The 13,206-nt window shown below is 35.4% G+C and overlaps 3 protein-coding genes across 6 annotated transcripts in view; 2 read left to right on the top strand and 1 right to left on the bottom strand.

Annotated features, from left to right (window-relative positions):
* The window catches only part of coq8aa (coenzyme Q8A-a), a 34,152-nt gene extending 32,459 nt beyond the window's left edge, over nucleotides 1–1,693 (top strand). The window contains exons 13-15 of the mRNA XM_082148234.1: nucleotides 234–299; nucleotides 388–474; nucleotides 561–1,693. Of these exons, the coding sequence (XP_082004360.1) occupies nucleotides 234–299; nucleotides 388–474; nucleotides 561–854 (447 nt within the window). The 3' untranslated portion in view covers nucleotides 855–1,693. The remainder of the gene's footprint in view (nucleotides 1–233; nucleotides 300–387; nucleotides 475–560) is intronic.
* Nucleotides 1,694–4,216, bottom strand: LOC309482748 (uncharacterized protein). Of its 2 annotated transcripts, none has more exons than XM_082148290.1 (7): nucleotides 4,087–4,216; nucleotides 3,849–3,903; nucleotides 3,592–3,716; nucleotides 2,944–3,013; nucleotides 2,605–2,838; nucleotides 2,260–2,442; nucleotides 1,694–2,007 (listed from the first exon to the last, which is right to left on the bottom strand). In XM_082148290.1, the coding sequence occupies exons 1-7, from the start codon at nucleotides 4,150–4,152 to the stop codon at nucleotides 1,802–1,804; spliced, it is 939 nt and encodes a 312-aa protein (XP_082004416.1). In that variant the 5' UTR covers nucleotides 4,153–4,216; the 3' UTR covers nucleotides 1,694–1,801. The 2 variants fall into 2 exon arrangements, with proteins under 2 accessions (XP_082004416.1, XP_082004415.1); XM_082148289.1 differs by having other exon boundaries at nucleotides 3,849–3,906; nucleotides 4,087–4,200.
* Nucleotides 4,217–4,394: 178 nt separating this feature from the next.
* Nucleotides 4,395–12,759, top strand: znf512 (zinc finger protein 512). 3 transcript variants are annotated; one of them, XM_082148229.1, is made up of 16 exons: nucleotides 4,395–4,431; nucleotides 4,948–5,036; nucleotides 5,899–5,954; nucleotides 6,466–6,515; nucleotides 6,634–6,821; nucleotides 7,329–7,409; nucleotides 7,489–7,602; nucleotides 7,679–7,803; nucleotides 7,896–7,982; nucleotides 8,066–8,164; nucleotides 9,160–9,327; nucleotides 9,445–9,639; nucleotides 9,737–9,838; nucleotides 10,018–10,080; nucleotides 10,867–10,965; nucleotides 11,122–12,759. In XM_082148229.1, exons 2-16 carry the CDS (start codon nucleotides 4,949–4,951, stop codon nucleotides 11,533–11,535), a joined length of 1,929 nt encoding a protein of 642 aa, XP_082004355.1. In that variant the 5' UTR covers nucleotides 4,395–4,431; nucleotide 4,948; the 3' UTR covers nucleotides 11,536–12,759. The 3 variants fall into 3 exon arrangements, with proteins under 3 accessions (XP_082004355.1, XP_082004356.1, XP_082004357.1); XM_082148230.1 differs by lacking the exon at nucleotides 4,395–4,431 and adding an exon at nucleotides 4,449–4,667; XM_082148231.1 differs by lacking the exon at nucleotides 4,395–4,431 and adding an exon at nucleotides 4,449–4,706.
* The last annotated feature ends 447 nt before the right edge of the window (nucleotides 12,760–13,206 follow it).

The raw sequence follows: 13,206 nt of genomic DNA, 5'->3' as shown, positions 1-13,206 counted from the left end.
GTGGAAACTCTGATGTATAGAAAGTTCAAAAGGACATAATTTATTTTAAATAAATAAAAAATTAAATGATGAACTTTACTTTACTGTCACTTTTAATGCATTCTTATTAATATATATTAATAATTCGATTATTAGTGTATGATTTATTATTATATTTTTAAATGTATTTCAATTGAACTTTCTGTACAGAAAATCCAAAGTATAAGTTGTTTTGACTTTTCTTCAATCCACAGGTTGCTTTGCTGGACTTTGGTGCAACGAGGGGGTTTGATGAGAGTTTCACTGATCTTTATATCGAGGTAAACATACAGTTTAAAGGGTCAAGTAAACGAATGTATAATGAATATTTCCTTTCTTAAACTTGCTGTATCTTGCTCTTTAAAACAGATCATCAAGGCTGCGTCAGAGGGTGATAGAGAAGGAGTGCTGAAGCAGTCCATAGAAATGAAGTTCTTGACTGGTTATGAGACTAAGGTAGGAAAATACCACCCTGATATTTTGTGTTCGGGGCTGCTACACACGACAGTCATGTGTTTACACAACCTCTTCTCCTCATCCAGGCCATGGTGAACGCCCACGTGGATGCGGTGATGATCCTGGGCGAGGCTTTTGCCTCTGTGGTGCCCTTTGACTTCGGTGCGCAGAGCACCACGGAGCGCATCCACAACCTCATCCCTGTCATGCTGAAACAGCGGCTCATCCCTCCACCAGAAGAAACCTACTCCCTGCATCGCAAAATGGGTGGCTCCTTCCTCATCTGCTCCCGCCTGAATGCTAAGCTCAGCTGCAAGGACATGTTCAACAAGGCCTACAACAATTACTGGAGCAAGCAGAAGAAAGGACCAAGCCAGTGACAGGGCTTTTCAAACAAAAGACACTTGAAAAAGCACAAAATGTTCTGGCCAATCACTCGAATGTAAATGAATGGCACTTTTGTCTTGACTGACCCAACCATACCATCATACATGTTTGTTTTAAGCTTTTGTTTTTCCCTCTGAGTGTGTTAATGGGAAATAATATCCATGATTATCCATGGTCGTGTGGTGCAAAGACGGATGTATCTATGTGCCTACGGAAATTCCAATAACCTGGAAAGCTGGTTACTCATCAAGTATGGCGATTGGCTGTAGAACATTTCATAATCATGCCAACAGTTTTTTTTCCGGGTTGCTGGACTACTTTTGTGAGGACCGTCTCCCTAAATCAGTATATTAACTCAGATGCATATATTGTTTGAGAAAGCATTACAATGGTTATTTTTCTTTTTTTCGGTTTGTGATTTGTGAATGATGCGCACAATATAGGCCAAAGTATGATAAAGAGAAGTTCGCAGAGGAAAAGATCCGAAATCAGTGCAGGTTTTGTTGCACCTGCTACAGTCACGTATGTGTTGTCTATGTAGGGTTGGATACAAGCTTGCTTGTTTTAGCCTGTAAAAACACGCAACTTCTCATAATGCATTTTAAAAAGCCAGGTTATTAATCATGATGGCATGAGGTATCACTTATCTGATGTGTGAGATGTACATGAATTTAAATGTGCCTACAAGAAGGTGAGAACTAGAAGAAAGCATTTTGGCATGATATCACAGCATTGGTGAAAAGGCTTTTTTCTAATCTTCCTGCTATTGGCGTTCTTACTAAAATTGTGTTGAAATTGTCTGAATATATAAAAAAAAATTGGAATCAACAAATCAGTTCTAAATGTTTATTAGCAGACTTGTTGTTTTTGTCCATTCATATGACCACATAACAGACATGCATTGAATAATCTTTTTAAGAGTTTTTCGAGGCGGGACCATTTACATGTACTGGTATAAGACAGACTGAAGTTTGGTCAATGCAAGTTCATTTGCTGAACATTTCAGAAGACCGTGTTGTGAGTCATGGAAGAGCATGTTAACACGTTCCACAATGTTCACTTGAGAAGATGTTATATTACAGCTGGGACAAATATAGTTAGGGTTGAAGGTATGGTACATCATCACCAGGACTGCTGGTTTATCAGCTGTGAAGGTAAACAAAATGAGAATGACTTAACATTAGAATTACTTAACATAATATTATTTAAATTGAGCAAGAATGTCTATGAAGGACTGAACCTATGATATTAGCGTTTACAGACTAGTTCCCTAACCATCGATTAAAACAGTGCTTTCTAGGACGACTGTATTGTACATTATACATGTTTCTGGATATATTGTCATTAACCTTGTCGTAAATTGGTTACATTCCTCTCAAAGACGTTATGAATAATTACCTGGAATTTTCCTCAATGCATCTTCAATGTCAGTTCCAGCTCGTGATGCTACGGGACAGAAGACCAGTATCAACTGACAGTCCCATAATTCACTCGCAGTCACTCCCTTGAGCAGTGCAACAATTTCCCTGTCAACTCCCAAGGTTTGGCCACAGAGAAGTGGATGCACTTTGACTTGGGGCTCTGCAAAATAGAAAGAAATATAATAGGGTGGGAATGAAAAGTAGGACCCAGAAGTTCATTTTAACCTAGATTTTATTTGAGTATTTTGATATATGTAAAACTAAATGTATACGTCATGATTAACTGAAATATAAAAGGTTCTGAAATGTAACTGTTACTCACGATAAGGAGTCTTTGTGGTTGGAGAGTTTAAATCTGTTTGGGATGAGCTTGGAAATTTTCTCCTGCTTGTAGTTCCTTCTGTATCCCAGTGCTCTTTTCTAGCTGATGCCTCAGTGAGACTGTTCAAGACCTCAATGTATGGTTTCAGAGATGCCTGTGTTGCTTTGAGCTGCTCCTCCATTTCTCTAAAAGCTCGAAGAGACTCCTTCAAAACATCCTGAACAGCAGCATCATCTGGGACAAAGTTGGAAGACCACTATGAAAGGTCTCTTTTACAAAAAAAAGTCCCTTGGTTCTCTGCTACAACTTAAAAAATTGTGGGGTTTATAAGTTACTCACTGCTGTTGTTTTTGTCCATTAAATGCTTCAGTGCTCCGGCAAATGTTTCTGGGCCAGATCGAAGTGAATCCTTTTAGGAATAAAAAAAAAAATCACATATACTTGCTGGTAACCAGACAGTTGACAGTATAGCCACTGACTTCCATAGTAGAGAGAAAAAATACTATGGAAGTCAATGGCCACCGTCAACTATCTGGTTACCAACATTCTTCAAAATATCTTCTTTGTGTTCAACAGAAGAAAGAAACTCATACAGGTTTGGGACAACATGATAGTAAGTAAATGATAACAGTTTTCATTTTGGGGTGGACTATCCCTTTAAGTATATTAATTTGGATACCTTCTGGTTGTCAAACATTGGTGGAACATGTTCCTATTTAACGTAATGAACTGCACCTGTGTGAACTTCAGTTTAGAGCAAGTGGCCTCAAACATTCATCCAAAATAGGCTTTGGTACTGGTTGGTTAAAAGTCATTTAAAAAAAAGTTTGTTCTGAGGAAAGGTCTAGCATCATTTGTTTGCATATGTCTTAAAGCTTGAATTAGTGTTATCTAATACCATAACATTCCTACACTTTTAGGAGTGTGTGAATATTTTTGGTGGCCACTGAAGTTCAATTCCACCAGCTTCTTGACCGCAGACATTACCTTCACTGTGTCTGTGATGAGCACCATAATGGTCCTTCGGAGCTGAAAGTTCCTGATACCTGGAAAAAGCTCATTCAGATCCTCTCTTGTCAAAGTAAGAACTTGAGCATCATCAATGTCTGCATCTAAACAGGTGGAAATAATGTAGCATGTCACACTGCATGAGCTTTGGTTTAATACATACATTTTTACATTTGTCATGGGGGTGTGATCAAATAAATGTCATTAGAAACATTATTATCAGGTGAGACACATACCATCTAGGACAGTAGACCCAGATATTTTCTTGATTTGTTCTCGGAGAGCTCTGCCCTTCTTAAACAAATGACAATAAAGATTATAGTTATTAACCCTGACACAAGCACCCTTTTATATACACTTCCTTGCTAGCACCTTTGGAGCAACAATAGCGTATTTTGGATTATTAGTTGACAGATTGTCAACAGATTTTACAGATCCGTGACAGATTTTAAATGTTTGTTTATTGTAGCCTACCTTTTCTTTGGTGAACCCAAATGAGTGTGGGATCCACGTTAACCAAGAAGACCCTGAGCTGCTCATTTCTGCTGTACTGAAACCGAAAGTTGATGTTGATAAAACTAAATAGCATAAATTCAGTATGCAGACTGACTCCGGTTCAGTGAAGGCGTAGTAACCGTAGCAAAGTGTAACTACACAGGCGTGTCAAAATCTGATCTGGGACCTGTAGTCTCAGAGATAGGTTGTTCTGAAGGGAGATCCGCCCCTTTTGGTGTATGGGTGGGAAGGCGCGTTCTCATTGGCTGGTGAGAAAAGGAGGCGTGTCGTGCATGAAGTGATCTCGCCGAGAGGACGTTGTCGGTATGCTATAGCTACTCTTGGTTGTTTTGTGAACATTGAGTGTTGGATATGCCCCTTCAAATTGAAAGTTTATTGTATTTCGATGTCATATGAATTGTTTGACGGTCGGGTGCATCCGTGTAGGGCTTATTTTACGTAGAGCCGTCATGCGTCCTTTTTTGGCTGAAAATATTGGTGGGCAGTGAATGTGATGGTGGCAGTGATCTTGAAGACTACAGTTATGCTCTGCAATAAAGGTGCATAGGGAGCTTTCAGCTTCTTTGTGCAAATACAGGGTTAACGTTAGTCCATGCATGAAAATGTATTTTATTCTCAGATACTTAGTACAACCAGTATCTGCTTGCCTGTTTGGGGGACATTGAATTAATGAATTTATGAAATTCCACATAGGAGCTTACCTATATGTGACTGTTACTTATTTGTTTTTGAGGATGATAGTAAAAATGTAATATAGAGAGTTAGTAGTAGATCCCCATCCATGCCTCTCTGTATCTATCCATGGTTTGTGTGTAATAGGATGGATCAGACCCAGGGTAACATGTCTGCCATATGTGTACCCAGCAAGAGGAAAATGCCAAGATCAAAACTAAACCCCCCAAAACCAGGTAATTCTTCATTGCTGAGATTTATTAAACACTAAACTTTGTAAACCCTTATTCTGAAGTGATGGCATTCCCAGATCATAATTACGTGATTGTGAAGTCTATTCTGATTAGATAAATATACATATATTTGCATTTGGCAGGCACTTTTATTCAAAGTACATTGCATTTAAAGTACAAATTTTAATCAGTTCTTGCATTCCATGGGAATCGAACCCATGACCTTGGCGTTGCTAGCAGCACCACCATGCTCTGAGGTCTGAGCTACAGGAACTAAATACATTTACATTATAGGGCTGGTGATCTATAAATGTTTTATCTGTAAAGACAATCAATTACAGTTACATCATTTAGAAAGTTTATTTGTTCTTAATTTATTATAAATCGATTCAGTGTTGGGTGTAATTCATCAATAAGTAATTCTTCATTTTGAAAAAGCAAAGTAAGGGATTACTATACATTTCTCTGTAATTTAATGACAGTTACTTCTGATGTAATTGCGTTAAATACTATATAGACTATAGAACAATTCTCTATCAAACAATAGTGGATCTAGCATAAAAATTTAACTTCTAATGTTAAAATGTATGTTTGTAATGTAACCTTCAGTTCAAAAATAATTGTAACAATTTTATATTATTTATTTGAAGGAATTAAAAGTGTAGGCTATTGTTCAACTGGTCGAGGTAGATATGGGATTTAGAAAGTAAAGAGTACTTTTGCAATGCTTTTTAGAGAGAGTAAAAAGTACAGTAATCTAATTTCACTGTTAAAGATGTAATTTGTAGCTACTAATTAATTACGTTTTTAGAGTAGCTTACGCGACACTGAATTGATTCAACACAGTTGATTGTGCCTTCAACAGATGCCATAAAGGATCTGGGAAAAGAGGCTGAAGGTAGTGGAATGAAACCATCCAAAGTAAGACCAAGCATCCTCACCTTGAGTTGTGCATCAATATGCCAGTGTATAGATTTAATGTTATGACCCAGTTGTTAGGTTACCCTATTGGAATTGCTCCATTTATTATTGCGTTTGAGTTCTGGCTGGTTTTTTTTCTTTCTCTTTGCTCATTTTTTCACCCTTAATGTTGCATCTTTGAGCCAGGTGTGACACACGCATATTTATTAATTTATTACATCAGAAAATGAATAAGACAGCATAATCAAAATATCAGTAATCTGTAATGTTAGTGAGTTGTGTTTGCAAATAAATGTATGGATAACTGTAGAAAGTTTTCAGGACAAATGCATGAATGTGAAACGGAAACAACAGCCCCAAAAACTCTCACCAATCAGATCTACAAAAAAGAGGGGAAAAAGAACAATCATAATCACAAACATTCATAGCATGTTTATAACAGTCATGACATTAGGTAATTATTCAAATGAAACATGAGACCATCAGAACTAATTGTATTATTGCATTTCAGAATGAGGGGACAAGCTCTCAGAAAATAAAGAGAACTTACTCCAGAAAAAAGTGAGTTTCATGTGTTCATGCATGACATTTAGTAGTAAATTTCCTGCTTTGCAGTTGTAAATTTCATGCATAATCTACATAATGGTTTAATAATGATGTCAAAACTTCATGTCCTAAGGTATCATGATCTCCAGCCTGTGATTATGAGACCTACAGAGGATTCAAGCCATGGGTCATCGTCCAGTTCAGTTATCGCATCCAGTATGATCAATGGTTTGGAAAGCCAACATATTATGCACACTGACCACACCAGAAGAATGATGGGGGAAATTGATGGATCCAGTTCAGATACTTTAATAGAAACAGGTTAGTACAGACTTTCAGATATTTAAAGGGTTAGTTCACCCAAAAATTATCATCATTAACTCACCTTCAATGTCGTTCCAAACCTGTAAGACTTTCATTCATCTTCGGAACACAGATATTTTTAATGAAATCTGAGCCAGTTCTGTACTGTGAATAAAAGCCTAAATTAAATCTTTTCATCATATAAAGTGATCGAGTCTCTTCAGAAAATGTGGACTTAACCGCTCAATTAATATGGATTAGTTTTATGATCTCTAACTTTTTGAAGTGTCAAAGTGGGAGTTGTGTAGCTGTCAATAGAGGGACAGAAAGCTCTCAGATTTCTCCAAAAAGATCTTCATTTGTGTTCCGAAGATGAACTAAAGTCTTACGGGTTTGGAACGACGTGAGGGTGAGAAGTTAATGACAGATTTTTAATTTTGGGGGGAACTAAACCTTTAAGTAGAATAAATGGATATATGATGGTCTAAATAATGTCCAAGAGTATAAGTAGTATTTATACCACAGATTTTAAATCGAAGAAGCAGAAGATGGAAGAAGCTCACCAGCCCTCCTTAATAAAGCACATTGAGGAAGTAAAGCAAACAGGTATGAAGTTCATGTTTTTCCTCAATAATCCACATGATAAAATGTGAAAAGTGAAGACTGTATCTTTTTTCTTTTACAGTACCTGTTATAGTTCCTGTTGCTCAGTTCACTCACAAGAATCAGATAACTGACAGCACGCAGGAGCAGAAATCATCTCAGTGTACCAAGAAAGAGTCACCTGTTTATCCACCAGGTAAATGAGGTGGTTGTTCAGGCTAAATGAAAATGACACAAACACAAATATTGAATATTGGTGCCTTTCTTTACAGGAAGTCAGGAGGAGAAATGGCAGCTGCAGATTTTGGCAAAGGGTCGAGTGACCTGCCCAAAATGCAAAAGCGTTGGAAGAAAAACAGTGGATGGGTTAAAGAAGCACCTGGAAACCTGCAAACTGGTACGTGCATATATTGTTACAATGTTTATAAAAATATCATTGTTATCATTATTTTTGTAGCACCTGTTTGAGCTCTGAACCTGATTTTGTAGAATCCTTTTACATGTCCACACTGTGAGAAACAACTGAAAACTTCAACTGGAATGAAGTACCACCTCATGGCGGACCACAACAACTTGGTTAGTTTTTATATATTTAGTAACATTGACAATGAAAAGGGTGATTGTGTTGTTTAAAAAAAAAAATTTTGTTGGTTTTTCAGCCCATTCCAGATACTGGGAATGACCTAGTTGACCAAGCAGTGAAGGAGAAACTACGGAAAGTACTAAAGAGGATGGGCAAATTAAAATGTTCAAAAGAGGTGTGGACATATTTTACAATTAAAATGTCTTTTCAAAAAAATTATTAATTATTTAGTTCCAGTAATAAAATAATTTGATAATGATACAGTGCTGCATGTAACATTTGTGGAGATTTAATTATGCGATAGATTTTTATAGTATGCAAAATACTATACCTGTACAGCGAACTTGAGCTTGGGAAAGACGTTTTATAAATTAAACATTATTATTATTATTATTATTATTATTATTATTATTACCATTTAAAGTCCATCACAGGTCAGCATATTAAAAGTGGAAAGGTATTAGTAATAAACAAGAAAATGAAAATAAAGTACACTACAGTTTAAAAGTGGAGTCAGTAACATTTTTTAAAATAAAATATAAAATAATTGTATTTAACAAGGACACATTCAATTAATCAAAAGTGACTGTAAAGACATTTATGATGTTACAAAACATTTCTATTTAAAAAAAAATCTGTTCTTTTAAACTTTCTCTTCATCAAATAATTAATCATGGTAAATAAATTGACATTTTAAAAAAATCATTTAAAAAATCATAATCATAAAAACAAATCATGGTTTCTACAAAAACTTTGAGCAGCAAAACTTTTCATTGATAATAATAAGAAATGTTTCTTGAGCACCAAATCAGCATATTAGAATGATTTCTGAAGCATCATGTGACACTGAAGACTGGAGTAATGATGCTGAAAATCCAGCTTTGCAATCACAGGAAAAAAAATACATTTCAAAATATATTAAATACAAAAGAGTTCTTTTAATTTGTAATAATAGTCACAATATTACTCTTTTTACTGTATTTTGGATTATAACAAGAAAATTCTTACAAAACTCGACTCCAAACTTTTGAACAGTAGAGAAAAAGTAGAAAATATGAGATAATATGAGAAATAAATAATAATAATAACATTTTAAATAATGACTAAATAGCATTGTGGATGTTTAGAATTACTGCTGTTGTACTGTTCTTAACTGAATGTTTTTTTTAGGGTTGCACAGGAAGTTTTACTAGTATAATGGGTTATGTGTATCATATGAAGAAATGTGGCAAAGAGGCATCAGAACTGGAGAAACTCTTAATGAACTGTAAGCACTGTGGAAAAGCGTATCGTTCTAGAGCGGGTCTGGAGTACCACCTCAAGAACGAGCACGGTCCGGTGAGTCTTCCTACCCATTATTCAGTTGTATAAATAAACATTTATCTGTGCTGACATAATTGATTCTCATTCAGGCTGTTGAAGTTTCTGCAAATAAGACCCCAATATCTGTTGCAGACGGTCCAAGAAATTGAAGTAGAGGAGGTAAAGACACAGAAAGAGCCCGTCCCAGAGCGTACACCGAGCGGACGGGCCAAACGCTTGTCGGCGCAGGTGGCCGTGTTCCACCTGAGGGAGATCGCCAGTGAGGAGCTGCTGAAGGAATGGCCCAAAAGGAAAGTCCAGCGTGACCTGGTACCAGACGACAGGAAGGTGCTGCTAAACACATATGTCCTGACATGACTGTGAATGATGAATTGGCATTTCATAAATTTTTATAGGCATTTTTGGTGTTTTTGTGTTCATGTAGCTGAAGTATTCTCGTCCAGGGTTGCCGGCCTTCAGCCAGGAGACTCTTCGGAAGTGGAAGAATGAAGTCAAACTGCATAAAAAAGTGCAGTGTCCCAACAAGGTGTGAACATCATGCATAAGCTGTTATAGTTCCATAAGTTTTCACCATTATGTTAAACTTAAAGGTGCATTCATTAAAGTTTTGCATTGGTGGCATGAATGTAGCATTATGCAAAAGGAAAGATTGTTAGTGAGTGATTGATTTTGCTGTACCAAATGTGATCTGTGTTGTCATTTTAGGGATGTGGCTGCTTCTATACCAGCGTATCTGGTCTAAAGGCTCATCTTGGGTTATGTACCTTGGTAAGGAATGACTTCCCTTTTGTTTTAAGACATGTACATAATGCTTACATTACAGGATATTTGGTATATTAAATGGAATAAATTCTTATATACTGCCGCAATACTATACATTGCCGTTTAAAAATGTGGTGTCGGTAAGTGTTTTTTTTTTTTTTAAGGCTCACCAAGCCTGTATACAAAAAACGGTAAAAAAAATGATATTCTGAAATATTACAATTTAAAATAACTATTTGTATTTATTATTTTAATATATTTTAAAATGCGCTTTATTCCTGTGTTATAAAAGCTGAATTTTCAGCATCATTATTCAAGTCTACAGTGTCACATGATCCTTCAGAAATCATACAAATATGCTGTTTTGCTGTTCAATAAACATTTCTTATTATTATTATTATTATATTATTAAGTATCAAACAAGAATAATTGTAAGTATTATTACATAATTATCGTTACATGGATACTTATATAAGTATCCATGATACTTTTTTTCTGGATTGAATATACATTTCAAAAGAACAGCATTTATTTGAAACAGAAATCTTTCGTAACATTCTTAATGTATTTACTGTCACTTTTGATCAGTTTAATGAATCCTTTCTGAATAAAATGAAATCTTACCAAACCCAAACTTTTGAATGAAAAGAAATCTATCTGCAGTTTAATTGAAACTAAATAACTGTTGCCTTTTTATTTATTACCTGAATCAATGTTTTTCTTATAATTATTTTTCTTGTTTGAATATTTTTCTTGTTCATAATTGGATTTTTTTTCTCTTCTTCTCTACAGGGTGAATTTGAGACTGGGAAGTATAAATGCTTGATATGTAAGAAAGAATTCAACTCTGAAAGCGGAGTCAAGTACCACATCAATTCCATTCATTCTCAGGTAAATTGTTAATCAATTTGAAAATAAAAGGCAATTTAAAAAAAGTATATGAAAAATACAAAAATAACACTGGGTAACACATAACCTTTAATTTTTGATACACATAAACCTTAATACATTTTATAACAAATATTTCACTGTTATTATTTTACACAGGACTGGTTTGTTGTTCGGTCCAAGTCTAAGAGTTCAAAGTTAGATAAAGTGCATAAGACTCAGCCAAAGGAAGACTCCATGAAGCCTCCAGACCTTCCCTCATCAGATCCAGCCCTCAGTTTTCCCCAGGTATCCAGCACCTGGCAGGACAGGCAGACGTCAGCGATGCCCATGTCAAGTGGAACAGCAACCCCTGGAAGAGTGGAAATAAAGAGGAAGGAGAGGCGAAACAGGCGGAAGGAGAAAGAAAGCGGACAGGAGAAAGACTGCTATGAGTTCAACGGCAGTGACAGTCCGAGCAGCAGCAGCAGCAGCGAGAGCTCCAGCAGCGAGTCTGAGGCAGGGGACCAGTGGGCCCTCAGAAGGCCCCTCACAAAGCCGACGTCCAGCCAGAGACCTGGAAGTCATTCATAAATCATTCCTGCTCCTCTTACAAAATGGAATTTCTCCTGTGTTTACCTCCAAAGAATAAAGAGATGCACTATCGTTCAGAGGTTTGGGGTCGGTAAGATTTTTTTAATGTTTTTGAAATGAATCGTCTCTTATGAATTGCTCACCAAGCCTGTATTTATTTGATCAAAAATGCAGTAAAAAAATAACAATAATAATATTGTGAAATATTATTACAATTTAAAATAACTGTTTTCTATTTAATATATTTTAAATTGTAATTTATTCCTGGTATGGCAAAGCTGAATTTTCAGCATCATTACTCCAGTCTTCAGTGTCACATGATCCTTCAGAAATCATTATAATATGCTGATTTGCTGATCAAGAAACATTTCTTATTATTATGTGGAAATTTGTGGAAAAACGTTGTTTTTTCAGGATTCTTTGTTGAATAGAAAGTTCAAAAGATCAGCACATTATAAATGTCTTTACTGTCACTTTTGATCAAATCAATGCCTCCTTGCTGAATAAAAGTATTCTTTTCTTAAAAAAAAAAAAATCTTCTCAACTCCAACCAATGCAAACGGTAGTGTTTGTACTTGTAGGATGTAAACTTGTGTTTTCCTTTTTATAGACAGGAAGAGCTGCATATATTGAAAGGCCACAGCAAACATTTTAAAACTTCTCTTAAAGAAAGTAATATCACAATTTGACTTTATTATTTATTTCATTTTTGGAATAAAATATTTTAAATAAGTATATCTATGTAGGAATGTAGTAGCTCTGTCTCATGCGCCACACCTAGACCAGTGACCAACTTATTGAAACAGATGCATGTTACAATGTTCATGAATGCTGCTGTTTTTTGTGATATTATTAAGTGTGATTCTGACGGTGATTAGCCTTTCAGTATGAAGTTACATTGTGCTTTAGAAGTGTTCCTGGATGCCGGAGGGAAAAAATTAGTTTGTTGGAACATTCAAAAGCTGTTGTGTTGATTAAAATGACCCAAAATGAGTTTGTCTACTGAGATACATCATCTTTTTTTTTTTCCGTAAGAACAAATCTCTTTCAAGTTTTAGAAAACCACATCTGTCTTTATGAAAACAGATTTTTACATATACATGCACACATAGGCACAAAGTAAAAATGGCTTACAAATGTAAAATAGGTTGGATCAATCCTCCTTAACAGTGTAAATGTACTTAACGTTTCACTAATCAAGTCAATAAATGTTTATATGTTTTAGCTTGTGACTTTTTTTTCTGTGTTCAGCAATGTTATTTTAATACTAAATATTTAATGTACTATTAATAATATTAAATTGTGTGTGTGTGCGCGCATTAACATTTTTCTGTGATGGATAGGTTTAGATGTAAGGGGGTAGAGTATACCATTTGTACAGTATAAAAACCATTATACCTATGGAGAGTCCCCATAAACAACATACAAGTGTGTGTGTGTGTGTGTGTGTGTGTGTGTGCACTGTAGGCCTATGTGTTTTTTTTTTTTTTTTTTTTTTGCTTGAATGGATTTCAAAACATGTAAACAAACAAAAAATCAGTAAAAAAACAAAACACTTACAACATATCCATTAAAACCATAACTACTAAAAAAATTAAAATGAATACAACTCAAAACAGACTTTTTGCACATGATTAATCATCTAAATACACCTCCAAAAGATTACACAGC

This window comes from Leuciscus leuciscus (genome assembly GCF_965113295.1).
Source record: "Leuciscus leuciscus genome assembly, chromosome: 19".
Classification (NCBI taxonomy): Eukaryota; Metazoa; Chordata; class Actinopteri; order Cypriniformes; family Leuciscidae; genus Leuciscus; species Leuciscus leuciscus.
This window is presented reverse-complemented; position numbering and strand designations above follow the sequence as displayed.

What these genes read in the sequence shown, in the direction of transcription:
- LOC309482748 (XM_082148289.1), bottom strand. Translation starts at nt 4,152, where the DNA reads ATGAGCAGCTCAGGGTCTTCTTGGTTAACGTGGATCCCACACTCATTT. An exon ending in TCATCACAGACACAGTGAAG is followed by an intron (nt 3,014 to 3,591) that starts GTAATGTCTGCG and finishes TATTCCTAAAAG; the next exon opens with GATTCACTTCGATCTGGCCC. An exon ending in AATGGACAAAAACAACAGCA is followed by an intron (nt 2,839 to 2,943) that starts GTGAGTAACTTA and finishes ACTTTGTCCCAG; the next exon opens with ATGATGCTGCTGTTCAGGAT.
- znf512 (XM_082148229.1), top strand. Translation starts at nt 4,949, where the DNA reads ATGGATCAGACCCAGGGTAACATGTCTGCCATATGTGTACCCAGCAAG. An exon ending in AGAACTTACTCCAGAAAAAA is followed by an intron (nt 6,516 to 6,633) that starts GTGAGTTTCATG and finishes TCATGTCCTAAG; the next exon opens with GTATCATGATCTCCAGCCTG. An exon ending in TCAAGAACGAGCACGGTCCG is followed by an intron (nt 9,328 to 9,444) that starts GTGAGTCTTCCT and finishes TATCTGTTGCAG; the next exon opens with ACGGTCCAAGAAATTGAAGT.